Here is a 27,730-nt window from a genome sequence, read left to right as displayed (position 1 = left end):
GAATGGCAGAGCAGACTCAAGTAGCCGAGTGGCCTACTCCTGCTCCTAATTCGTATGTTGGTATAACAAAATAGGTTATTTCCCTATGCTTCTTTAAGGGCAAGAGGTTAGTTTGTCTTCTGACAGGAAAGACAGATTTGCAGGAGATAGATGCAAGCTTATTTTGGATCCACTATTTAGTTTTTGCGAGGACATCTATGCTTGATCAAAAGCAGAATACCCCGAGGTACCACAAAGATGGTACTGAAGCAGAGGAGATTCGCAACAACAATGCGCCATCAAATGGCGAGAGAATTCTCAAGAGCGATTAAAATAGCCAACAAAACTCCTGGTCTCCAACAGTAAATCGCAATCTGAGCAGAGAGCCATAGGGGTGTTTTTTAAAATTCATTCATGGGATGTGGGCGACGCTGGCCAGGCCAGCATTTATTGCCCATCCCTAATTGCCCTTGAAAAGGTGGTGGTGAAGGTTTTTGAACCGCTGCAGTCCATTTGGGGTAGATATACCCACAGTGCTGTTAGGAAGGGAGTTTCAGGATTTTGACCCAGCGACAGTGAAGGAACGGCGATATAGTTCCAAGTCAGGATGGCGTGGAAGCATTAGTAAGGTCTGGAAGGCTAGGAACAGATGAAGCACTTGAGGAATATAAAGACAGTAGGAAGGAACTTAAGCAAGGAGTTAGGAGGTCTAATAGGGATCATGAAAAGACATTGGCAAACAGGATTAAGGAAAATCTCAAGGCTTTTTATACATATATAAAGAGCAAGAGGGTAACCAGGGAAACAGTCGGCCCGCTCAAGGACAAAGATGGGAATCTATGCGTGGAGCCAGAGGAAATGGGCGAGATGCTAAATGAGTACTTTGCATCAGTATTCACCAAGGAGAAGGACTTGGTGGATGATGAGCATAGGGAAGGGAGTGCAGATAGTCTCAGTCACTCATTATCAAAAAGGAGGTGGTGTTGGGTGTCTTGCAAAGCATTAAGGTAGATAAATCCCCAGGGCCTGATGGGATCTAACCTAGAATACTGAGGGAGGCAGGGAAGAAATTGCTGGGGCCTTGACAGAAATCTTTGCATCCTCATTGGCTACAGGTGAGGTCCCGGAGAACTGGAGAATAGCCAATGCTGTTCCTTTGTTTAAGAAGGGTGGCAAGGATAATACAGGAAATTATAGGCCAGTGAGCCTTATGTCAGTGGTAGGGAAACTATTAGAGTGGATTCTTCGGGACAGGATTTACTCCCATTTGGAAACAAATGAACTTATTAGCTAGAGACAGCATGGTTTTGTGAAGGGGAGGTTGTGTCTTACTAATTTGATTGAGTTTTTTGAGGAAGTGACGAAGATGATTCATGAAGGAAGGGCGGTGGATGTTGTTTATCTGGACTTTAGTAAAGCCTTTGACAAGGTCCCGCATGGAAGACTGGTGCAAAAAGTGAAGTAACACGGGATCAGAGGTGAGCTGGCAAGATGGATACAGAACTGGCTCGGTCACAGAAGACAGAGACGAACAGTGGATGGGTGTTTTTCTGAATAGAGGGATGGGACTAGTGGTGTTCCGCAGGGATCAGTGCTGGGACCTTTGCTCTTTGTAGTATATATAACTGATTTGGAGGAAAACGTAGCTGGTCTGATTAGTAAGTTTGCGGACGACACAAAGGTTGGTGGAGTTGCGGATAATGATGAGGATTGTCAGAGGATACAGCAGGATATAGATCGGTTGGAGACTTGGGCGGAGAAATGGCAGATGGAGTTTAATCCGGACAAATGTGAGGTAATGCATTTTGGAAGGTCTAATGCAGGTGGGAGGTATACAGTAAATGGCAGAACCCTTAGGAGTATTGACAGTCAGAGATCTGGGCGTACAGGTCCACAGGTCACTGAAAGTGGCAACACAGGTGGATAAGGTAGTCAAGAAGGCATTCGGCATGCTTCCCTTCATCGGTAGGGGCATAGAGTACAAAAATTGGCAAGTCATGTTGCAGCTGTACAGAACCTTAGTTAGGCCACACTTAGAATATTGCATGCAATTCTGGTCGCCACACTACCAGAAGGACGTGGAGGCTTTGGAGAGGGTACAGAGGAGGTTTACCAGGATGTTGCCTGGTCTGGAGGGCATTAGCTATGAGGAGAGGTTGGTTAAACTCTGATTGTTTTCACTGGAACGACGGAGGTGGAGGGGCGACATGATAGAGGTTTACAAAGTTATGAGCGGCATGGACAGAGTGGATAGTCAGAAGCTTTATCCCAGGGTGGAAGAGTCAGTTACTAGGGGACATAGGTTTAAGGTGCGAGGGGCAAAGTTTAGAGGGGATGTGCGAGGCAAGTTTTTTTTTACACAGAGGGTGGTGAGTGCCTGGAACTTGCTGCCAGGGGAGGTGGTGGAAGCAGATACGATAGCGACGTTTAAGAGACATCTTGACAAATATATCAATAGGAAGGGAATAGAGGGATATGGGCTCCGGAAGTGCAGAAGGTGGTCGTTTCGGCAGGCATCAAGATCGGCGCAGGCTTGGAGGGCCAAATGGCATGTTCCAGTGCTGTACTGTTCTTTGTGACTTGAAGGGGAACTTGCAAGTGGTGGTGTTCCCATGTATTTTGGGGCGGCACAGTGGCGCAGTGGTTAGCACCGCAGCCTCACAGCTCCAGCGATCCGGGTTCAATTCCGGGTACTGCCTGTGTGGAGTTTGCAAGTTCTACCTGTGTCTGTGTGGGTTTCCTCCGGGTGCTCCGGTTTCCTCCCACATACCAAAAGACTTGCAGGTTGATAGGTAAATTGGCCATTAGAAATTGCCCCTAGTATAGATAGGTGGTAGGGAAATATATAGGGATAGGTGGGGATGTGATAGGAATATGGGATTAGTGTAGGATTAGCGTAAACGGGTGGTTGATGGTCGGCACAGAATCGGTGGGCCGAAGGGCCTGTTTCAGTGCTGTATCTCTCTTAAAAAAAAAAAAAAAAATTTGCTGCCCTTGTCCTTTCAGTTGGTAGAGGTCGCGGGTTTGGAAGGTGCTGTCTGAGGAGCCTTGGCGCATGCTACAGTGCATCTTGTAAATGGTACACACTGCTGCCACTGTTTGTCGGTGATGGAGGGAGTGAATGTTTGTAGATGTGGTGCCAATCAAGCGGGCTGCTTGTCCTGAATGGCGTTGAGCTTCCTGAGTGTTGTTGGAGCTGCACCCATCCAGGCAAGTGGAGAGTATTCCATCACACTCCTGACTTTTGCCTCGTCGATGGTGGACAGGCTATGGGGAGTCAGGAGGTGAGTTACTCACCTCAGGATTCCTAGCCTCTGACTTGCTCTTGTAGCCACGGTATTTATATGGCTACTCCAGTTCAGTTTCTGGTCAATGGTAGCCCCTAGGATGTTGATAGTGGGTGATTCAGCGATGGTAATGCTGTTGAATGTCAAGGGGAGATGGTTAGATTCTCTCTTGTTGGAGATGGTCATTGCCTGGCACTTGTGTTGCGCGAATGTTACTTGCCACTTATCAGCCCAAGCCTGGATATTGTCCAGGTCTTGCTGCATTTCTACACGGACTGCTTCAGTATCTGAGGAGTCACGAATGGTGCTGAACATTGTGCAATCATCAGCAAACATCCCCACTTCTGACGTTATGATTGAAGGAAGGTCATTGATGAAGCAGCTGAAGATGGTTGGGCCCACGACACTACCCTGAGGAACTCCTGTAGTTTTGTCCTGGAGGTCAGATGATTGACCTCCAACAACCACAAGCATCTTCATTTGCGCTAGGTACGACTCCAGCCAGCGGAGGGTTTTCCCCGATTGCCACTGACCTCAGTTTTGCTGGGGCTCCTTGATGCCATACTCGGTCAAATGCTGCCTTGATGTCAAGGGCAGTCACTCTCACCTCACCTCTGGAGTTCAGCTCTTTTGTCCATGTTTGAACCAAGGCTGTAATGAGGTCAGGAGCTGAGTGGCCCTGGCGGAATCCAAGCTGAGCGTCACTGAGCAGGTTATTGCTAAGCAAGTGCCGCTTGATGGCACTGTTGATGACACCTTCCATCACTTTACTGATAATTGAGAGTAGGCTGATGGGGTGGTAATTGGCCGAGTTGGACTTGTCCTGCTTTTTATGTACAGGACATACCTGGACAATTTTCCACATTTCCGGGTAGTTGCCAGTGTTGTAGCTGTACTGGAACAGCTTGGCTCGGGGCGCGGCAAGTTCTGGAGCACAGGTCTTCAGTACTATGGCCAGAATATTGTCAGGGCCCATAGCTTTTGCAGTATCCAGTGCCTTCAGTCGTTTCTTGATATTAAGTGGAGTGAATCGAATTGGCTGAAGTTTGGCATCTGTGATACTGGGGACTTCAGGAGGAGGCCGAGATGGATTATCAACTCGGCACTTCTGGCTGAAGATTGTTGCAAATGCTTCAGCCTTATCTTTCGCACTGATGTGCTGGGCTCCCCCATCATTGAGGATGGGGATATTGGTGGAGCCACTTCCTCCAGTTAGTTGTTTAATTGTCCACCACCATTCACGGTTGGATGTGGCAGGACTGCAGAGCTTAGATCTGATCCGTTGGTTATGGGATCGCTTAGCTCTGTCTATCGCATGCTGCTTATGCAGTTTGGCATGCAAATAGTCCTGTGTTGTAGCTTCACCAGGTTGACACCTCATTTTGAGGTATGCCTGGTGCTGCTCCTGGCATGCCCTCCTGCACTCTTCATTGAACCAGGGTTGGTCTCCTGGCTTGATGGTAATGGTAGAGTGGGGGATATGCCGGGCCATGAGGTTACAGATTGTGGTTGAGTACAATTCTGCTGCTACTGATGGCCCACAACGCCTCATGGATGCCCAGTTTTGCATTGCTAGATCTGTTCGAAATCGATCCCATTTAGCACGGTGATAGCGTCACACAACACGACGGACGGTATCCACAATATGAAGGCAGACACATGAAACAACTTTTGCTCAGACTTCTTGAATCATCTTGAGATACCCAACATTCAATCCTGCTTCACACAATATTGCCAGAAGTGTTTCTCGCCTTATTTGGCACTTTGACTCTTGAGGGAAAAAAAATGTCACCTGACAAACTACAGACTGAAGTGGGCACGGGCAGCTTTAAATGAAAACACTGTTCTATTGAATGCCACACAGACTCACAAAAATGAAAGTTGTTTGTCAGAGCTGACACCAAACCAGTTCAGTAAGTCCCATTACTCTCCTGCACCTACTGAAAAATGACAGCTCTATTAAAAAGTTCTTTTGATGTACCTGTTATAAAGCCTGCACCTGGGAGAACAGAGAAATCTCACATATCAGAGGTAGTTATTTCCAGTTTTTCTGATAGCTAGCACAGTGTGCTTCATGAGGTTTACTTGCAGATGGCACCTCCTTGTGGACATTACTGGTGCTGAATTACAAAGCAACCTTTCTGGTTTATATATCATCAATACAACTACTTTTATTGTTTATTAGATATCTAACGTTCTTTCCATTCATTCTGAATTAAAAAATACCTGATACATTCTTCCTCCGACTGGTCTTTAAGTCCAGATTTATTTATTTTTTCTTCATTCAGAGGATGTGGGTGTCGTTCGCTAGGCCAGCATTTATTGCCCATCCCTAATTGCCCTCGAGAAGATCGTGGTGAGCTGCCTTCTTGAACTACTGCAGTCCTTGGGGCATAGGTACACCTTGGAAGAGAGTTCCAGGATCTTGACCCAGCGACACCAAAGAAACGGCAATATAGTTCCAAGTCAGGGTGGTGTCTGGCTTGGAGGGGAACTTGCAGGTGGTGGTGTTCCCATCTGTTGCCCTTGTCCTTCTGGGTGGTAGAGGTCACGGGTTTAGAAGGTGCTGTCAAAACAGCCTTGGTGAGTTGCTGCAGTGCATCGTGTAGATGCTGTACACTGTGTGTTGGTGGTGGAGAGTGTGAATGTTGAAGGTGGTGGATGGGATGTGAAACAAGCAGGCTACTTTGTCCTGGATGGTGTCGAGCTTCTTGAGTGTTGTTGGAGCTGTACCCACCAGGGGAAGTGGAGAGTGTTCCACCACAATCCTGACTTGTGCCTTGTAGATGGTTGACAGGCATTGGGGAGACAGGAGGACAGTTACTCGCCACACAACTCCCAGCCTCTGACCTGTTCTTGTAGGCACAGCATTTATGTGACTGGTCCAGTCCAGTTTCGGGTCAAAGGTGACCCCTAATATGTTGATAATGGGGGATTCAGCGATAGTAATGCCACTGAACCACAGAATAGTTACGGCACAGAAAGAGGTCATTCAGGCCATCGTGGCTGCACCAGCTGAAAAACTAGCCGCCCAATCTAATCCACCTTCCAGCACCTGGTCTGTAGCCTTGCAGGTTGCAGCACTTCAGGTGCAGGATCAGGTACCTTTTAAATGAGTTGAGAGTTTCTGCCTCCACCACCGATCCAGGCAGTAAATTCCAGACACTCACCACCCTCTGCATGAAAAAGCTCTTCCTCATGTCCCTTCTAATGCTTCTACCAATCACCTTAAATTTGTGCCCTCTGACAATTGACTTCTCCGCAAGGGGAAACAGGTCCTTCCTGTCCACTCTAGCTAAGCCCCTCAAGTTTGTACACCTCTCTGTTGGAAGGAAAACAACCCGAGCCTATCCAATCTTTCCTCATAGCTGCAACTTTCAAGCCCTCGCAACATTCTTGTAAGTCTCCTCTGTACTCTCTCCAGAGCAATTATGTCCTTCCTGGAATGTGAACAGAACTGTGTGCAATAATCCAGCTGTGGCCTAACCAGTGTTTTGTACAGTTCCAGCATCACATCCCTGCTTTTGTATTCTGTATCTCGGCCAATACAAGAAAGCACCCCATATGCCTTTTTCACCACTTTATCTACCTGCCCGACAAGCTTCAGGGACCTGTGGACATGCACTCCAAGGTCTCTTACTTCTTCTACCCCTCTCAATATCCTCCTGTTTACTGTGTACTCCCTTGCTTTGTTTGCCCTCCCCAAATGCATTCCCTCACACTTCTCCGGACTGAATTCCATTCGCTACCTTTCCGCCCACTCAACCAAACCATTGATATCATTCTGGAGTATAGAGCTGTCCTCTTTGCTATTAACATGGCTATTTTTTGTGTCATTTGCAAATTTCCCAATTGTACCTCCTACATTTAAGTCCAAATCGTTAATAAATAGCAGTAACGGCAAGGGACCCAACACTGAGCCCTGTTAAACGCCACTGGAAACCGCCTTCCATTCGCAAAAACATCCGTCGACCATTACCTTTGGTTTCCTGTTACTAAGCCAATTATGGATCCAACTTGCCAAATTCCCCTGTATCCCATGGGCTTTTAATTTTCTGACCAGTCAGCCACGTGGGACCTTGTCAAATGCCTTACTAAAATCCATCCTCTGCACTACCCTCATCAATTCTCCTTGTTACTTCCTCACAAAATTCCATCAGGTTAGTAAGACACAACCTTCCCTTAACAAATCCATGCTATCGCTGATTAATCCATGCCTTTCTAAGTGGCTGTTTATCCTATCTCTCAGAATTGGCCTACAATTATTTGGTCTATCCCTCGCACCCTTTTTAAATAATCGTACAATGTTCGCCGACATCCAATCCTCTGGTACCTTGCCTGTATCTAGCGAGGATTTGAAGATGATCCTTAGAGCATCCGCTATTTTCTCCCTGGCTTCCTCGAACAACCAGGGATACAATCCATCTGGCCCTGGTGATTTATCCACTTTCAAGGATGTCAGACCCTCTAGTACTTCCTCTCTCATTATGCTCATTGTATCTAATATTTCACAACCCTCCTCTTTAATTAGAATGTCTGCATCATCCCTTTCCCTTGTGAAGACGGAGACAAAAAACTCATTAAGAACCGTGCCCACAATGAAACATAGAAAATAGGAGTAGGCCATTCCGCCCTTCAAGCCTGCTCCACCATTCATTAGCATGGCTGATCATCCAACTCCGTAACCTGTTCCCGCTTTCACCCCATACCCTTTGATCCCTTTGGACCCAAGAGCTATATCTAACTCCTTCTTGAAAACATACAATGGTTTGGCCTCAACTGCTTTCTGTGGTCGCGAATTCCACAGGCTCACCACTCTCTGGGTGAAGAAATTTCTCATCTCAGTCCTGAAAGGTTTACCCCTTACCCTTAGACTATGACCCCTGGTTCTGGACTCCCCCACCATCGTGAACATCTTTCCTGCATCTACCCTGTCAAGTCCTGTTAGAATTTTATAGGTTTCTATGAGATCCCTCCTCACTCTTCTGAACTCCAGGGAATATAATCCTAACCAACTCAATCTCTCCTCATATGTCAGTCCCGCCATCCCAGGAGTCAGTTTGGTAAACCTTCGCTGCACTCCCTCAATAGCAAGAACATCCTTCCTCAGATAAGGAGACCAAAACGGCACACAATATTCCAGATGTGGCCTCACCAAGGCCCTGTATAATTGCAGCAAGACATCCCTGTTCCTGTACTCAAATCCTCTCAGTATGAAGGCCAACATACCATTTGCCTTTTTTACCGCCTGTTGCACCTGCATGCTTACCTTCAGCGACTGGTGTACGGGACCAGTCTCACTGCATATTCCCCTCTCTCAGTTTATAGCCGTTCAGATAATAATCTGCCTTCCTGTTTTTGCTATCAAAGTGGATAACCTTACATTTATCCACATTATACTGCATCTGTTATGCATTAGCCCACTCACTCAACTTGTCCAAATCACCCTGAAGCCTCTCTGCATCCTCCTCACAACTCACCCTACCACCGAGTTCTGTCATCTACAAATTTGGAGATATTACATTTAGTTCCCTCATCTAAATCTTGAATACATATTGTGAATAGCTCGGGTCCTAGCACCGATCCCTGCATCTTCTGCATCCATGCATAAGCTTCCTTGTTCATCTCCGATAGGCCCTGCCCTTTCCTTAGTTATCCTCTTGCTCTTAATGTACTGATAAAACATCTTGGGGTTTTCCTTGATTTTACCTGCCAATCATTTTTCATTTCCTCTCTTTGCTTTCCTAATTTCCTTCGTAACTTCATCCCTGCACTTCCTATATTCCTCTAGGCTTTCTAAACTATTAAGTTTTTTGTGATACAGTAGCTGTATCCAGCTAATTTTCACCAGATCAACTCTCAGCTTCGTAAAATTTGCCTTCCCTCAATTTAGAACTTTTACTCCTGTTCTATCTTTGTCCTTTTCCAAGATTATGCTAAAACTAACTGTACTATGGTCACTATAACCAAAATGGTCATCTACTGCTACTTCACCCACTTGCCCAGCTTCATTACTGAAGTCTAAATCTAGAATTGCACCCCCTCTCATTGGGCTTATGTATTGGCTAAAAAGGTTCTCTTGAATACAGTTCAAGAAGTTTGTGCCCTTCATACTGTTTGTATTCCAGTTGATATTCGGGTAGCTGAAATCCCCAACTATTATTGCCCTATTATTTTTGGACTCAGAAATTTGCCTAAATATTTGTTCTTCTAACTCCCTCTCACCATTTGGGTGTCGAGAGTACACTCCTAGTAGTGTGGCTGTCGCTTTTTATTTCTGAACTCGACCTATATTCCCTCATTTGATGATTCATTTAGCAGATCATCCCTCCTCACAGCTGTTATTGATTCCTTAACCAATAATGCTACACCCACTCCTTTTTTATCCCCCTCTCTATCCTGCCTGAAAACTCTACACCCAAGGATGTTGAGCTGCCATTTTTGCCTCTCTTTAAGCCAAGTTTCCATTATAATAATGATACCATTTTTATATGCATTTGGAAAGGCTTGGTCTAATTAGCGATAGTCAGCATGGCTTTGGGTGTGGGAAATCATGTCTCACAAATTTGATTGAGTTTTTCGAGGAGGTGACCAAGAGGATTGACGAGGGCAGGGCGATGGACGTTGTCTACATGGATTTAGCAAGGCCTTTGACAATGTCCCGCATGGTAGGCTGGTCTAAAATGTTCGAACACATGGGATCCAGGGTGAGCTAGCAAATTGGATACAAAATTGGCTGGGTGATAGGAGGCAGAGGTTGGTAGTGGAGGGTTGTTTTTCAGATTGGAGGCCGGGTGTGCTGCAGGGATCGGTGCTGGGCCCTCTGTTATTTGTCATATATATTTATGACTTGGATGTGAATGTAGGAAGCATGATTAGTAAGTTTGCAGATGACATCAAAATTGGTGGTATAGTGGACAGTGAAGGTGGTTGTCTAAGGTTACAACAGGATATAGATCAACTGGGAAAGTGGGCACGGGAATGGCAAATGGAATTTAACGCAGACAAGTGTGAAGTGATGCATTTTGGGAAGTTAAACCAGGGCAGGACATATACAGTGAATGGCAGGGCCCTGGGGAGTGTTGTTGAGCAGAGAGACCTTGGAGTAAGTACATAGTTCTCTGAAAGTGGCAACACAGGTAGACAGGGTGGTGAAGGCGGCGTATGGCATGCTTGTCTTCATCGGCCGAGGCACTGAATACAAGAGTTGGGACGTCATGTTACAGTTGTACGTAACGTTGGTGAGGCCGCATTTGGAGTACTGTGTGCAGTTCTGGTCGCCGCACGACAGGAAAAATGTGATTAAGCTAGAGAGGCTGCAGAAAAGATTCACAAGGATGTTGCCTGGTTTGGAGGGCTTGAGTTATAAAGAGAGATTGGATAGGCTGGGTCTGTTTTCCCTGGAGCGAAGGAGGCCGAGGGGGGACATGATAGAGGTATATATAATTATGAGAAGCATAGATAGGGTAGATAGCCAGAGTCTGTTTCCCATGGTAGGGGTGACTAATACTAGAGGGCATAGATTTAAGGTGAGAGGGAGGAGGTTTAAAGGGGATCAATGGGGCAAATTTTTCACACAAAGAATAGTGGGTATCTGGAATGAGCTGCCTGAGGAGGTGGTGGAGGAAGGAACAGTAGCAACATTTAAGAGGCATCTGGACAGGGACTTGAATGAGTAAGGCATAGAGGGATATGGAATTCATGCAGACAGGTGGGATTAGTATAGATAGGCATTATGGTCGGCATGGACACGGTGGGCCGAAGGGCCTGTTTCTATGCTGTACGACTCTATGACTCTATCATGTTGCCATGTGTCTATCTGTGCCATCAACTCATCGGCTTTATTTGCAATACTCCTTGCATTTAAATAAATACCTTTTAATACTGTCAAATTCCTGTCCTGCACACTTTTTAACCTTTGCTCCTTCTGCCTTTCAGAGTCACTCGCTAATTTTCTGCCTCCTGTTCCCTACCCTCAATTTGTCCGATCTGAAACTGCCCTCAGGTTCCCATCCCCCTGCCAATCTAGTTTAAACCATCCCAACAGCACCAGCAAACTGTTCTGCAAGGATATTCATCCCAGTCCTGTTCAGGTTTCGACTGTCTGGCTTGTACAGGTCCCACCTTACCCAGTACCAGCCCCAATATCCCAGAAATCTGAAGCCCTCCTTCCTGCACCATCCCTCCAGCCACACATTCATCCGGTGTATTTGCCTATTTCTATACTCACTCGCATGTGACCTTGGGAGTAATCCAGAGATTACTACCTTTGAGGTCCTGCTTGCTAATCTCTTTCCTAACTCCCTAAACTCATCCCTTTGTCTACCTATATTGTTGGTATCAATGTGGACCGCGTCCTCTGGCTGTGCACCCTCGCCCTCCAGAACGTTCTGTCACCTCTTGGTGATATCCATGACCCTTGCACCAGTGAGACAACCTACCACCCTGGAATAACATCTGCGACCACAGAAACGCCTGTCTGTTCCCCTAACTATAAAATCCCTATCACTATTGCTCTCCTGTCTTTTCTCCTCCCTCCCTGCACAGCTGAGCCAGACATGGTGCTCTGCTCATAACTCTCACTGCAATCTCCAGAGGAACCCTCTCTCCCAACTGAACTCAGAACTGAATACCGGTTAGAAAGTGGGATGCCCTCCGGGGACTTCTGCAGTACCTGCCTTGTCTTTCTTGTCTGTCTGGCAGCCACCCAGTCCCTCTCTGCCTGCGCTCTCTTCAGCAAGAGGAGATGGTTAGATTGTGCACAGAAAATACCTGGGTAATTTTCCACATAGCCGGGTAGATGCCAGTCTTGTAGCTATACTGGAGCAGCTTGACAAGGGGCACAGCTAGTTCTGGAGCACAACTCTTCAGTACTACTGCCGGAATATTGTCAGGGCCCATAACCTTAGCGGTATCCAGTGCCTTCAGCCTTTTCTTGATATCACGTGGAGTGAATCGGATTGGCTGAAGACTGGCATCTGTGATGTTGGGGGCCTCAGGAGGAGGGCGAGATGGATCATCCACTCAGAACTTCTGGCTGAAGATGAATGCAAATGCTTCAGCCTTGTCTTTTGTACTGATGTGTTGGGCTCCCCTATCGTTGAAGGTGGGGACATTTGTGGAGCCTCCTCCTCCTGTCAGTTGTTTAATTGTCCACCATCATTCACAATTGGATGTGGCAGGACTTGCAGAGCTTAGATCTCAAGGGCAATTAGAGATTGGCAATAAATGCTGGCCTAGCCAGCGAAGCCCACATCCCAGGAATGAACAACAAAAAAAGAGTGGATCCATTGGTTGTGGGATCTCTTAGCCCTGTCTATTGCTTGCTGCTTGTGCTGTTTGGTATGCAAGTTGTCCTGTGGTGTGGCTTCACTAGGCTGACCTCTCATTTTTAGCTATTCCTGATGCTGCTCCTAGCATGCCCTCCTGCACTCGTCACTGAACCAGAGTTGATCACCCGGTTTTATAGTAATGGCAGAGTGGGGGCTATGCTAGGCCATGAGGTTATAGATTGTGGCTGAATACAAGTCTGCTGCTGCTGATGGCCCACAGCACCTCATGGATGCCCAGCTTTGCATTGCTAGATCTGTTCAAAATCTATCCCATTTAGCACGGTGGTAGTGTCACACAACACGATGGTGGGTACCCTCAATGTGAAGACGGGATTTTGTCGCCACAAGGACTGTGCGCTGGTCACTCCTACTACTCCTGTCACAGATGGACGCATCTGCGACAGGTAGATTGGCGAGGACGAAGTCAACTAGGTTTTTCCCTCTTGTTGGTTCCCTCACCACCTGCCGCAGACACAGCCTAGCAGCTATGCTATTTAGGACTCGGTCAGCTTGGTCAGTAGTGGTGTTACCGAGCCACTCTGTGATGGATTTCAAGTCCCCCAGCTGGAGTGCATTTTGTGCCCTGCTACCCTCAGTGCTTCTTTCATTTACTGCTTTGCTTACTCGAGCTCATTTTTCCCCACTATTTCAATATTGTCATTAGCTTTACTTCCATCAGTTTTTCTACCTCCAACAGGCTTAAAACCTCAAACCAGTAGTGGTAGCGTCACTGGACTAGTAACCAGAGGCCCAGGCTAATGCTCTGGGGACATGGGTTCGAATCCCACATGGCAGATGGTGAAATTGTTCACCATTAATTATTCAATTAATAAAAAATATGGAATTAAAAATCTAGTCTAATGGCGACCATGAAACCATTGTCGACTGTTGTAAAAACCCACCTGGTTCATTCATGTCTTTTAGGGAAGGAAATCTGCCATCTTCACCCAGTCTGGCCTACTTATGACTTCAGACACACAGCAATGTGGCTGACTCTTAAATACCCTTGGAAATGGCCACTCAGTTGTCAAGCGCAATTAGGGATGGGCAATAAATTCTGGCCTAGCCAGCGACACCCACATCCCATGAACAAATAGAAAAATACAAGCTTTGTGTCTGCCTTTTAGCGAAGCTTTGTCATTTCACCTGTACACATTATTTCGGAATTTCAAAAGTTTCCATAGACTGTAGAATCAATAACTGAATACTTAATACATCATAGTTGTGCATGTCCTGTGTTGAAACCTTTCACTAACAGCCAGTCTACCTGTTACAGATTGATATAAGCATATAGCTATTTTCAAAGACGATGAAAATGTTAACACTAAATATTCACTGGAACTACACGAAGACTTCTTCAAAATTCTTAAAATTGCTTTGACCTCTTTTACACACTTGGCTGAAAGAAATCAACAGAGTTGAACTTGACATCTTCATCTTACCAAGATGTTCCAACAACACACTCCCCCACACTACAGCAGCAGCTTAAGCACTTCTAAGCCATTATCTTCATGCATCATCCTGCTCCACAATCTCTAAATGACATATCACCTTGAACAATCTTCAGCACATTAGCCGGCCATTTCTTACAAAAATCAAGAGATTACAGTGATCTGTCTGCCCACTCATTTTAGCTTAACTCCGGTCTCAGGGACGGGGGTGAAATACTCCTTCGTCATCCCACAGTTTGTCACTGTAGGCCATCGGAAATAATTACAGAAAAAACATGAAACTTTTGGTGGCGGCTATGTCTCTGCACTGTGCAAATATAATCTACTTGAATCAAGTCACACTGACACGAGGTATACAAAGGCAGACAGTTCAGCTCAGTTATGTCATTGTTTAATTACCCCTTGCTAAATCACAAGTATTCAAGTTTTCTTCTCCTCCATTAAGTTGAAAACCAGTTTCCACTAATTTGCATATCTCAATTTGTGGATAACGGATGTTGGGGTTGTAATCATGATTCATCCATGAGTAAGACTGCAGTGCTACTAACAACTCTTTCCATACCTCCATCACAAAATACCTCTGCACTGTGTGAATTGGACTCACGGGACTTGCAGGGTGTTAGTGACCCACAAGCTGCAGTTTGAAGCCCCTGTGGCACAGTGGTTAGCACCGCAGCCTCACAGCTCCAGGGACCCGGGTTCGATTCTGGGTACTCCCTGTGTGGAGTTTGCAAGTTCTCCCAGTGTCTGCGTGGGTTTTCCCCGGGTGCTCCGGTTTCCTCCCACAGCCAAAGACTTGCAGGTGATAGGTAAATTGGCCATTGTAAATTGCCCTTAGTGTAGGTAGGTGATAGGGAATAAGAGATTACTGTCGGGTTAGTATAAATGGGTGGTTGCTGGTCGGCACAGACTCGGTGGGCCGAAGGGCCTGTTTCAGTGCTGTATCTCTAAATAAATAAAATAAATTTTAAATACATCTATTATACAGTACATTATTCCAAAGATATTTCACTTCCAGGTGGCGCTGAAAAAAGCATTGAGAGAATTGGAATGTTTAATTTACCATGCAGCTACCTTTTCGTGAAATGTTGACATTATTCTATTGGTATGATATAGGGCTTTTCAATGCGTTTTGAAATAAATGTTGCTCAACAATGTTACGATATAACAGATACTGCTTTGGTAACTCCACACTTTCGGCTGAAATTGTACACTGCTGTGTAAAGAACAAATATTTGAGCAGTAATATCAAGATATTGCAAAAATTCACATTTTAATTAAGATAAATGCAAGTGGAACACAGATTTTAAAAATCAGCAATGCATTTTATATGAATCAGATATATATTTTTGACTCACCTGAAAAATGTGACGAAGAACTGCACAAGGTCCATGAAGTTGCTGTGCTGAGAAAAGGCAATCTATAGAGAAAAAGGGATACGCATAAAAGTTAAAGCAAAGCTAACGGAGCATGTTATGACCACAAAGATATTGAATGATAAAATTACTTCAATAAATTTTGCAGTTAATTGAATTAAGTGTACTCTCTCTGACTAAAAACAGACTCCAAGATTACAATAATCAGAACCCCGCGTAACATTAAGATAATTTCACTGATCTCATTCGCAGCCCTGAGCTGGTCTGGAGGGGGATTTGGGTCAAAGAAAGGGCTGCAGCACTGCTTCCTTTCAATATGGCTACTTTTGGGTGATGAGAGGTCATTGAAACTCTGCTATTAATGGAAAAGTTCATTTTAATGAACAATATTTTCACGATTTCTGAAGCTGTTTTATTTTCCTCTTTTAACGTGCACCTGTTCAGAGTAAAGCAAATTAAAAAGCATCAGGGGTTAAAAAGGACCTGGAATATGAACAAAGAACAAAGAACAGTACAGCACAGGAACAGGCCATTCAGCACTCCAAGCCTGCGCCGATCTTGATGCCTGCCGAAACTAAAACCTGCTGCACTTCTGGGGTCCTTATCAATCTATTCCCAGCCTATTCCTGTATTTATCAAGATGCCTCTTAAACGTCGCTATCGTACCTGCTTCCACCACCTCCCCGGCAGCAAGTTCCAAGCACTCACCACCCTCTGTGCAAAGAACTTGTCTCGCACATCCCCTCCAAACTTTGCCCCTCGCACCTTAAACCTATGTCCCCTAGTAACTGACTCTTCCATCCTGGGATAAAGCTTCTGACTATCCACTCTGTCCATGCCGCTCATAACTTTGTAAACCTCTATCATGTCACCCCTCCACCTCCGTCGTTCCAGTGAAAACAATCCGAGTTTATCCAACCTCTCCTCATAGTTAATACCGTCCAGACCAGGTAACATCCTGGAAAACCTCTTGTGTACCCTCTCCAAAGCCTCCACGTCCTTCTGGTAGTGTGGCGACCAGAATTGCACGCAATATTCCAAGTGTGGCCTAACTAAAGTTCTGTACAGCTGCAGCATGACTTGCCAATTTTTATACTCTATGCACAGACCAATGAAAGCAAGCATGCCATATGCCTACTTGACTACCTTATCCACCTGCGTTGCCACTTTCAGTGATCTGTGGACCCGTACGCCCAGATCTCTCTGCCTGTCAATACTCCTAAGGGTTCTGCCATTAACTGTATACTTTCCACCTGTATTAGACCTTCCAAAATGCATTACCTCACATTTGTCTGGATTAAATTCCATCTGCCATTTCTCCGCCCAAGTCTCCAACTGATCTATATCCTGCTGTATCATCTGACAATCCTCATCACTATCCGCAACTCCACCAACCTTTGTGTCGTCTGCAAACTTACTAATCAGACCAGCTACATTTTCCTCCAAATCATTTATATATACTACAAACAGCAAAGGTCCCAGCACTGATCCATGCGGAACACCAGTAGTCACAGCCCTCCATTCAGAAAAGCACCCTTCCACTGCTATCCTCTGTCTTCTATGACCGAGCCAGATTTGTTTGTAATTCATTCACGGGATGTGGGCGTCACTGGCCAGGCCACAATTTATTGCCCATCCCTAATTGCCCTGGAGAAGGTGGTGGTGAGCTGCCTTCTTGAACCGCTGCAGTCCATGTGGGGTAGGTACACCCACAGTGCTGTTAGGAAAGGAGTTCCAGGATTTTGACCCAGCGACAGTGAAGGAACGGCGATAAAGTTCCAAGTTAGGGTGGTGTGTGACTTGGAGGGGAACTTGCAGGTGGTGGTGTTCCCATGTATTTGCTGCCCTTGTCCTTCTAGTTGGTAGAGGTCGTGGGTTTGGAAGGTGCTGTGTAAGGAGCCTTGGTGCATTGCTGCAGTGCATCTTGTAGATGGTACACACTGCTGCCACTGTGCGTCAGTGGTGGAGGGAGTGAATGTTTGTAGTTGGGGTGCCAATCAAGCGGGCTGCTTTATCCAGGATGGTGTCGAGCTTCTTGAGTGTTGTTGGAGCTGCACCCATCCAGGCAAGTGGAGAGTATTCCATCACACTCCTGAGTTGTGTCTTGTAGATTGAGGACAGGCTTTGGGGGGTCAGGAGGTGAGTTACTCACCTCAGGATTCCGAGCCTCTGACCTGCTCTTGTCGCCACGGTATTTATATGGCTACTCCAGTTCAGTTTTCGGTCAATGGTAGCCCCTAGGATGTTGATAGTGGGGGATTCAGCAATGGTAATGCCGTTGAATGTCAAGGGGAGATGGTTAGATTCTCTCTTGTTGGAGATGGTCATTGCCTGGCACTTGTGTGGCGCGTATGTTACTTGCCACTTATCAGCTCAAGCCTGGATGTTGTCCAAGTCTTGCTGCATTTCTACATGGACTGTTTCAGTATCTGAGGAGTCACGAATGGTGCTGAACATTGTGCAATCATCAGCGAACATCCCTACTTCTGACCTTATGATTGAAGGAAGGTCATTGATGAAGCAGCTGAAGATGGTTGGGCCTAGGACAGTACCCTGAGGTACTCCTGCAGTGATGTCCTGGAGCTCAGATGATTGACCTCCAACAACCACAACCATCTTCCTTTGTGCTAGGTATGACTCCAGCCAGCGCAGGGTTTTGCCCCTGATTCCCATTGACCTCAGTTTTGCTGGGGCTCCTTGATGCCATACTCGTTCAAATGCTGCCTTGATGTCAAGGGCAGTCACTCTCACCTCAAGTTCAGCTCTTTTGTCCATGTTTGAACCAAGGCTGTAATGAGGTCAGGAACTCAGTGGCCCTGGTGGAACCCAAACTGAGCGTCACTGAGCAGGTTATTGCTAAGCAAGTGCCGCTTGATGGCACTGTTGATGACATCACTTTACTGATGATTGAGAGTAGGCTAATGGGGCGGTAGTTGGCCGGGTTGGATTTGTCCTGCTTTTTGTGTACAGGACAGACCTGGGCAATTTTCCACATTGCAGATTGATGCCAGTGTTGTAGCTGTACTGGAACAGCTTGGCTAGGGGCGCGGCAAGTTCTGGAGCACAGGTCTTCAGTACTATTGCCGGAATATTGTCAGGGCCCATAGCTTTTGCAGTATCCAGTGCCTTCAGTCGTTTCTTGATATCACGCGGAGTGAATCGAATTGGCTGAAGTTTGGCATCTGTGATGCTGGGGACTTCAGGAGGAGGCAGAGATGGATCATCAACTCGGCACTTCTGGCTGAAGATTGTTGCAAATGCTTCAGTCTTATCTTTCGCACTGATGTGCTGGGCTCCCCCAGCATTGAGGATGGGGATATTTGTGGAGCCACCTCCTCCAGTTAGTTGTTTAATTGTCCACCACCATTCACGGCTGGATGTGGCAGGACTGCAGAGCTTAGATCTGATCCGTTGGTTATGGGATTGCTTAGCTCTGTCTATCGCATGCTGCTTACACAGTTTGGCATGCAAGTAGTCCTGGGTTGTAGCTTCACCAAGTTGACACCTCATTTTGAGGTATGCCTGGTGCTGCTCCTGGCATGCCCTCCTGCACTCTTAATTGTACCAGGGTTGGTCTCCTGGCTTGATGGTAATGGTAGAGTGGGGGATATGCCGGGCCATGAGGTTACAGATTGTGGTTGAGTACAATTCTGCTACTGCTGATGGCCCACAGCGCCTCACGGATGCCCAGTTTTGCATTGCTAGATCCGTTCGAAATCTATCCCATTCAGCACGGTGATGGTGCCACACAACACGATGGACGGTATCCTCAATGTGAAGGCGGGACTTCGTCTCCACAAGGACTGTGCGGTGGTCACTCCTACCAATACGGTCATGGACAGATGCATCCGCGGCAGGCAGATTGGTGAGGACGAGGTCGAGTATGTTCTTCCCTCGTGTTGGTTCCCCCACCACCTGCTGCAGACCCAGTCTAGCAGCCATGTCCTATAGGACTCGGCCAGCTCGGTCAGTAGTGGTGCAACTGAGCCACTCATGGTGATGGACATTGAAGTCCCCCACCCAGGGTACATTTTGTGCCCTTGCCACCCTCAGTGCTTCCTCCAAGTGGTGTTCAACATGGAGGAGTACTGAGTCATCAGCTGAGGGATGGCGGTAGGTGGTAATCAGTAGGAGGTTACCTTGCCCATATTTAACCTGATGCCATGAGACTTCATGGGGTCCGGAGTCAATGTTGAGGACTCCCAGGGCAACTCCCTGCCTACTGTATACCACTGTGCCACCACCTCTGCTGGGTCTGTCTTGCCGGTGGGACAGGACGTACCCGGGGATGGTGATGGCAGTGTCTGGGACATTGTCTGTTCGGTATGATTCCGTGAGTATGACTATGTCAGGCTGTTGCTTGACTAGTCTGTGGGACAGCTCTCCCAACTTTGGCACAAGCCCCCAGATGTTAGTAAGGAGGACTTTGCAGGGTCGACAGGGCTGGGTTTGCCGTTGTCGTTTCCGGTGCCTAGGTCGATGCCGGGTAGTCCATCCGGTTTCATTCCTTTTTATAGACTTCGTAGCGGTTAGGTACAACTGAGTGGCTTGCTAGTCCATTTCAGAGGGCATGTAAGAGTTAACCACATTTCTGTGGGTCTGGAGTCACATGTAGGCCAGACCAGGTAAGGACAGCAGATTTCCTTCCCTAAAGGACATTAGTGAACCAGATGGGTTTTTACAACAATCGACAATGGTTTCATGGCCATCATTAGTCGAGTTTTTAATTCCAGAATTTTATTAAGTTCAAATTCCACCTTCTGCTGTGGTGGGATTCGAACCCATGTCCCCATAGGAATACCCTGAGTCTCTGGGTTACTAACCCAGTGATAATACCACTACGCCACCGCCTACCCCTTCCGTATCCATCTTGACAGCTCACCTCTGATCCCGTGTGACTTCACCTTTTGTGCACAGCCTGCCATGAGAGACCTTGTCAAAGGCTTTATTGAAGTCCATATAGACAACATCCACTGCCCTTCCTTCATCAATCATCTTTGTCACTTCTTCAAAAAACTCGATCAAGTTCGTGAGACATGACCTTCCCTTCACAAAACCATGCTGCGTCTCGCTAATAAGTCCATTTGTTTCCAAATGGGAGTAAATCCTGTCGCGCTGAATCCTCTCCAATAACTTCCCGACCACTGACGTAAGGCTCATCGGCCTATAATTTCCTGGATTATCCTGCTACCCTTTTTAAACAAAGGAACAACATTGGCTATTCTCCAGTCCTCTGGGACCTTATCTGTAGCCAATGAGGATCGAAAGATTTCTGTCAAGGCCCCAGCAATTTCCTAAAATAAAAGCAAAATACTGTGGATGCTGGAAATCTGAAAGAAAAACAAGAAATGCTGGAAATACTCAACAGGTCTGGCAGCATCTGTGGACAGAGGCGCAGAGTTAACGTTTCAGGTCAGTGACCCTTCTTCAGAACTAGCAAATATTAGAAATGTAAAAGGTTATAAGCAAGTAAAGCGGGGGTGGGGCAAGAGATAACAAAGGAGAAGATGTAAAGAGGACAGGGTCACAGATTGTCTGACCAGAAGGTCGTGGAGCAAAGGCAAACAATCTGTTAATGGTGTGTTGAAAGACAAAGCATTAGTACAGACAGGGTGTTAACAGACTGAAAAATTAATGCTTTTCAAGACGCCCAACACCACCTCCTTTTTGATAACAACATGACCCAGACTATCTACACTCCCTTCCCTGGACTCATCATCCACCAAGCCCTTCTCTTTGGTGAACACTGATGCAAAGTACTCATTTAGTACCTCATCCATTTCCTCTGGCTCCACGCATAGATTCCTTCCTCTGTCCTTGAATGGGCCAACCCTTTCCCTGGCTACCGTCTTGCTCTTTATACATGTATAACAAGCCTCGAGATTCTCCTTAATCCTGTTTGCCAATGACTTTTCACGACCCCTTTTAGCCCTCCTGATTCCTTGCTTAAGTTCCTTCCTACTTTCTTTATAATCCTCAAAGGCTTCGTCTGTTCCCAGCCTTCTAGCCGTTACGAATGCTTCCATTTTCTTTTTGACTAATAACCACTAACATGATTAATATTTTCTACAACTGTCAGTCAAGAAGATTAAGCATGCCCACCCTTGACCAATTCAATTGCGAGTTCGGTCAAATCCAAATAAGTGTGATCTGCATTTTCAATATGCAATTTGTCCATGGTCAGGATCACTCCTCCTTCGGCAGAAGTCTTCCTTTTAAATGAAGAACAATTTTTATTTTGCAAATTCTTTTCTTCTCTCAAATGGATCACTGTTTCCCTGTAGCCATCCAATGACCTTTTCAAATACTTACACATTTTTGTTAATGTCATAAATCATGTAACATGGTCAGATAGTGATAATGCTCATCTCCAGCCTTTTTGAAATACTTCTCATTGAACGATACAAATTTATAAACAGAGGTCATTCGATCTCACTGTGAATGAACTAGAGCTCCCATGAGAATTGCTCTAACCCTCTTTCCTCCCCAAAATAACTCTTGATTTGCTCAAACAAGTGGAACTGTTCATTTTTCAAATCGGACCTGTAGCACATAGCACAAAATTAGATGTACAATTCATTAGAATTAAAATCAAACCATTCCAAAACTGTGTGTCAATCTGGAACACAAATACATTAAACGGCAGCTGGTAATCAATTCAATGGAAGCTATAACATTTTGCATTTCTAATTACAATGATTCAAATGAAGAGTATGCTAATAGAATTTACTAGCGGAAAATGGTTAAGCAAAGCATTTAACTGAATAAAATGCTCCAGCTTTCAAACAAACCTACTAACAAACAGTATAAATGTACTGAAGGTCTTACCTCTTCAACATCCATAACATTACTTCACAGTGATTTTAATCATTCTCTTCTGTTTAAGTGCAGCCCTCCAATTGCTTTACAACTTTCTTAAGAAAATAATCTCCCAATTATCAACAAGTCCATACCACAGGCAGCAATGAGACATGCAATTCAGAAGAATATGAATATGATGAAAACTACAATGACATTCATTGTAACTTGCATCCAAGCACTGCACTAGAAGCCCACATAAGTTCTAAAATAATTTTGAGAGAAATGAGTAGTAGTGATAAGACAGGCTGGAAACCTATCAAGAGCATTGGACAAAACTCACAAAGCTAAGTGCCAGACAAAGCAACAAAAATTCCATTTGGTCCTTTAAAAAAACTTCAACGCCTTTCCATGAACCTCCCATTTCCTTTCCTGATAAACCCCACACTGCAGTACAAACCCATTCATAATACATCAAGAAAAGGAACACAAAATAGGTTTAAATGAAGGCACCCTTTGGACTTCAGCCTTGTACAATAACAAATCTTTAGTCTTTCAGAGTCTTTTCGTCTTTTAGAGTGGATCTCTCGCAGAGCAAGACTACACCTTCTTCTGGCAGGGCAGGGATCCTGAAGGACCAAGACAGCATGGAGTGGGCTTCGCCATCAGAAACTCCTTGCTCAGCATGATAGAGCCTCCCTCAAATGGCCGGAACACATACTGTCCATCCGACTGCTCACCACCTCTGGTCCAGTACACCTACTCAGCATCTATGCTCCAACACTCTGCTCCGCACCCGAAGCTAAATACCAGTTCTACGAGGAACTCCATAACATCATTAGTAGCATCCCCAACACCGAACACTTATTCCTGCTGGGGGACTTTAATGCCAGGGTTGGGGCCGACTATGACTCATGGCCCTCCTGCCTTGGGCGCTATGGCGTTGGAAGGATGAATGAGAACAGGCAGAGACTGCTTGAGTTGCGTACTTATCATAACCTCTGCATCACCAACTCGTTCTTTCACACTAAACCCTGTCACCAGGTTTCATGGAGGCACCCAAGATCGTGTCGTTGGCACCAGCTAGACCTCATCATCACAAGGCGAGCCTCCTTAAACAGTGTTCAAATCACACGCAGCTTCCACAGTATGGACTGCGACACTGACCACTCCCTGGTGTGCAGCAAGGTGAGACTCAGACCAAAGAAGTTGCATCATTCCAAGCAGAAGAGCCACCCGCGCATCAACATGAGCAGAATTTCTCATCCACAGCTGGTACAAAAATTTGTAAATTCACTTGTAACAGCCCTTCAAAACACTCCCACAGGGGATGCTGAGACCAAGTGGGCCCACATCAGAGACGCCATCTGTGAGTCAGCTTTGACCACCTACGGCAAATGTGCGAAGAGAAATGCAGACTGGTTTCAATCTCATAATGAAGAGCTGGAACCTGCCATAGCCGCTAAGCGCATTGCACTGTTGAACTACAAGAAAGCCCCCAGCCAGTTAACATCTGTAGCACTACAAGCAGCCAGAAGTACTGGACAAAGAACAGCCAGGCACTGCGTAAATGACTACTGGCAACACCTATGCAGTCATATTCAGCTGGCCTCAGACACTGGAAACATCAGAGGAATGTATGATGGCATTAAGAGAGCTTTTGGGCCAACCATCAAGAAGATCGTCCCCCTCAAATCTAAATCAGGGGACATAATCACTGACCAACACAAACAAATGGACCGCTGGTTGAGCACTACCTAGAACTGTATATATGTAAGGAGAAAGAGGGTAACTAGAGAAAGGATTGGCCCACTAAAGGACAAAGGAGGAATGTTATGCTTGGAGTCAGAGAAAATGGGTGAGATTCTAACCGAGTACTTTGCATCGGTATTCACCGAGGAGAGGGACATGACGGATGTTGAGGTTAGGAACAGATGTTTGATTACTCTAGGTCAAGTCGGCATAAGGAGGGAGGAAGTGTTGGGTATTCTAAAGGGCATTAAGGTGGACAAGTCCCCAGGTCCGGATGGGATCTATCCCAGGTTTCTGAGGGAAGCGAGAGAGGAAATAGCTGGGGCCTTAACAGATATCTCTGCAGCATCCTTAAACACGGGTGAGGTCCCGGAGGACTGGAGAATTGCTAATGTTGTCCCCTTGTTTAAGAAGGGTAGCAGGGATAATCCAGGTAATTATAGACCGGTGAGCCTGACGTCAGTGGTAGGGAAGCTGCTGGAGAAGATACTGAGGGATAGGATCTATTCCCATTTGGAAGAAAATGGGCTTATCAGTGATAGGCAACATGGTTTAGTGCAGGGAAGGTCATGTCTTACCAACTTAATAGAATTCTTTGAGGAAGTGACAAAGTTGATTGATGACGGAAGGGCTGTCGATGTCATATACATGGACTTCAGTAAGGCGTATGATAAGGTTCCCCATGGCAGGCTGATGGAGAAAGTGAAGGCGCATGGGGTCCAAGGTGCACTAGCTAGATGGATAAAGAACTGGCTGGGCAACAGGAGACAGAGAGTAGCAGTAGAAGGGAGTTTCTCAAAATGGAGACGTGTGACCAGTGGTGTTGCACAGGGATCCGTGCTGGGACCACTGTTGTTTGTGATATACATTAATGATTTGGAGGAAAGTATAGGTGGACTGATTAGCAAGTTTGCAGACGACACTAAGATTGGTGGAGTAGCAGATAGTGAAGGGGACTGTCAGAGAATACAGCAGAATATAGATAGATTGGAGAGTTGGGCAGAGAAATGGCAGATGGAGTTCAATCAGGGAAAATGCGAGGTGATGCATTTTGGAAGATCCAATTCAAGAGTGAACTATACAGTAAATGGAAAAGTCCTGGGGAAAATTGATGTCCAGAGAGATTTGGGTGTTCAGGTCCACTGTTCCCTGAAGGTGGCAACACAGGTCAATAGAGTGGTCAAGAAGGCATACAGCATGCTTTCCTTCATCGGACGGGGTATTCAGTACAAGAGTTGGCAGGTCATGTTACAGTTGTACAGATCTGGATCGGCGCAGGCTTGGAGGGCCGAAGGGCCTGTTCCTGTGCTGTAATTTTCTTTGTCTTTGTTTCTGTACTCCAGGGAGAATGTTGTCACTGAGACTGCCTTCAATGCAGCCCAGCTTCTACCAGTCATGGATGAGCTGGACATACAGCCAATAAAATCAGAACTCAGTGATGCCATTGATTCTCTAGCCAGCGGAAAAGCCCCTGGGAAGGACAGCATTACCCCTGAAATAATCAAGAGTATCAAGCCTGCTATACTCTCAGCACTACATGAACTGCTATGCCTGTGCTGGGACGAGGGAGCAGTACCTCAGGACATGTGCGATACCAAAATCATCACCCTCTATAAAAACAAAGGTGACCGCGGTGACTGCAACAACTACCGTGGAATCTCCCTGCTCAGCATCGTGGGGAAAGTCTTTGCTCGAGTCGCTCTAAACAGGCTCCAGAAGCTGGCCGAGCAAGTCTACCCTGAGGCACAGTGTGGCTTTCGTGCAGAGAAATCGACCGTTGACATGCTGTTCTCCTTTCATCAGATACAGGAGAAATGCCGCAAACAACAGATGTCCCTCTACATTGCTTTCATTGATCTCACCAAAGCCTTTGACCTCGTCAGCAGACGTGGTCTCTTCAGACTACTAGAAAAGATTGGATGTCCACCAAAGCTACTAAGTATCATCATCTCATTCCATGACAATATGAAAGGCACAATTCAACATGGCGGCACCTCATCAGACCCCTTTCCTATCCTGAGTGGCGTGAAACAGGGCTGTGTTCTCGCACCCACATCTTTTGGGATTTTCTTCTCCCTGCTGCTTGCACATGCATTCAGGTCTTCTGAAGAAGGAATTTTCCTCCACACAAGATCAGGGGGCAGGTTGTTCAACCTTGCCCGTCTAAGAGCGAAGTCCAAAGTACGGAAAGTCCTCATCAGGGAACTCCTCTTTGCTGACGATGTTGCTTTAACATCTCACACTGAAGAGTGCCTGCAGAGTCTCATAGACAGGTTTGCGGCTGCCTGTAATGAATTTGGCCTAACCATCAGCCTCATGAAAACGAACATCATGGGGCAGGACGTCAGAAATGCTCCATCCATCAATATTGGTGTCCACGCTCTGGAAGTGGTTCAAGAGTTCACCTACCTCGGCTCAACTATCACCAGTAACCTGTCTCTAGATGCAGAAATCAACAAGCGCATGGGAAAGGCTTCCACTGCTATGTCCAGACTGGCTAAGAGAGTGTGGGAAAATGGCGCACTGACACGGAACACAAAAGTCCGAGTGTATCAAGCCTGTGTCCTTAGTACTTTGCTCTATGGCAGCGAGGCCTGGACAATGTATGTCAGCCAAGAGCGACGTCTCAATTCATTCCATCTTCGCTGCCTCCGTAAAATACTTGGCATCAGGTGGCAGGACCGTATCTCCAACACAGAAGTCCTCAAGGCGGCCAACATCCTCAGCTTATACACACTACTGAGTCAGCGGCGCTTGAGATGGCTTCCCCATGTGAGCCGCATGGAAGATGGCAGGATCCCGAAAGACACATTGTACAGCGAGCTCGCCACTGGTATCAGACCCACCGGCCGTCCATGTCTCCGCTTTAAAGACGTCTGCAAACGCGACAAGAAGTCCTGTGACATTGATCATAAGTCGTGGGAGTCAATTGCCAGCATTCGCCAGAGCTGGTGGGCAGCCATAAAGGCGGGGCTGAAGTGTGGCGAGTCGAAGAGACTTAGCAGTTGGCAGGAAAAAAAGACAAAAGCGCAAGGGGGGAGCCAACTGTGTAACAGCCCCGACAAACAAATTTTTCTGCAGCACCTGTGGAAGAGCCCGTCACTCTAGAATTGGCCTTTATAGCCATTCCAGGCGCTGCTCCACACACCACTGACCACCTCCATTCGCTTACCCATTGTCTCTCAAGATAAGGAGGCCAAAGAAGAAAGAAGAGTCTTTCCAATACAGCTTCTCCTGCCTCACTGAAATGCCCGCCAGAAATGCCGAGTGGCTGATCCATCTCGGCTCCCTTCTGAGGGCCCCACCATCATAAATGCCAGTCTTCAGACAATTCGATTCACTCCACGTATATCAAGAAACAGCTGAAGGCACTGGATACAGCAAAGGCTATGGGCCCTGACAACATCCCAGCAGTAGTGCTGAAGACTTGTGCTCCAGAACTAGCTACATCCCTAGTCAACTGTTCCAATACAGCAACAGCATCTACCCAACAATGTGGAAAACTAAAATAAAAACAAAAAGTACTGGAAATTCTCAGCAGGTCTGGCAGCATCTGTGGAGAGGGAATCAGAGTTATTGTTTCAGGTCAGTGATCTTTCATCAGAACTGGCAAAGATTATAAATGTAATATATTTTCAGCAAATAAAGCGGGGGTGGGACAAAAGAGAACAAAAGGGAAGGTGCTGGTGGGATAGAGGGTCACAGAATAACTGACAAGGAGGTCACGGCGCAAAGGCAAAGTGTATGTTAATGGT

The 27,730-nt window shown here is 46.2% G+C and overlaps 1 protein-coding gene across 3 annotated transcripts in view; it reads right to left on the bottom strand.

The window, feature by feature from the left end:
* Nucleotides 1-27,730, bottom strand: part of atrn (attractin) — a 481,933-nt gene that overhangs the window by 184,604 nt on the left and 269,599 nt on the right. For all 3 annotated transcript variants that reach the window (XM_068028731.1, XM_068028732.1, XM_068028733.1), the window contains exon 25: nucleotides 15,408-15,469. In XM_068028731.1, coding sequence (XP_067884832.1) covers nucleotides 15,408-15,469 — 62 coding nt within the window. The remainder of the gene's footprint in view (nucleotides 1-15,407; nucleotides 15,470-27,730) is intronic.

This window comes from Heterodontus francisci, chromosome 1, assembly GCF_036365525.1.
Source record: "Heterodontus francisci isolate sHetFra1 chromosome 1, sHetFra1.hap1, whole genome shotgun sequence".
Taxonomy (NCBI): domain Eukaryota; kingdom Metazoa; phylum Chordata; class Chondrichthyes; order Heterodontiformes; family Heterodontidae; genus Heterodontus; species Heterodontus francisci.
The sequence above is the reverse complement of the archived record's forward strand: the minus strand, read 5'-3'. Positions and strand labels throughout refer to the sequence as shown.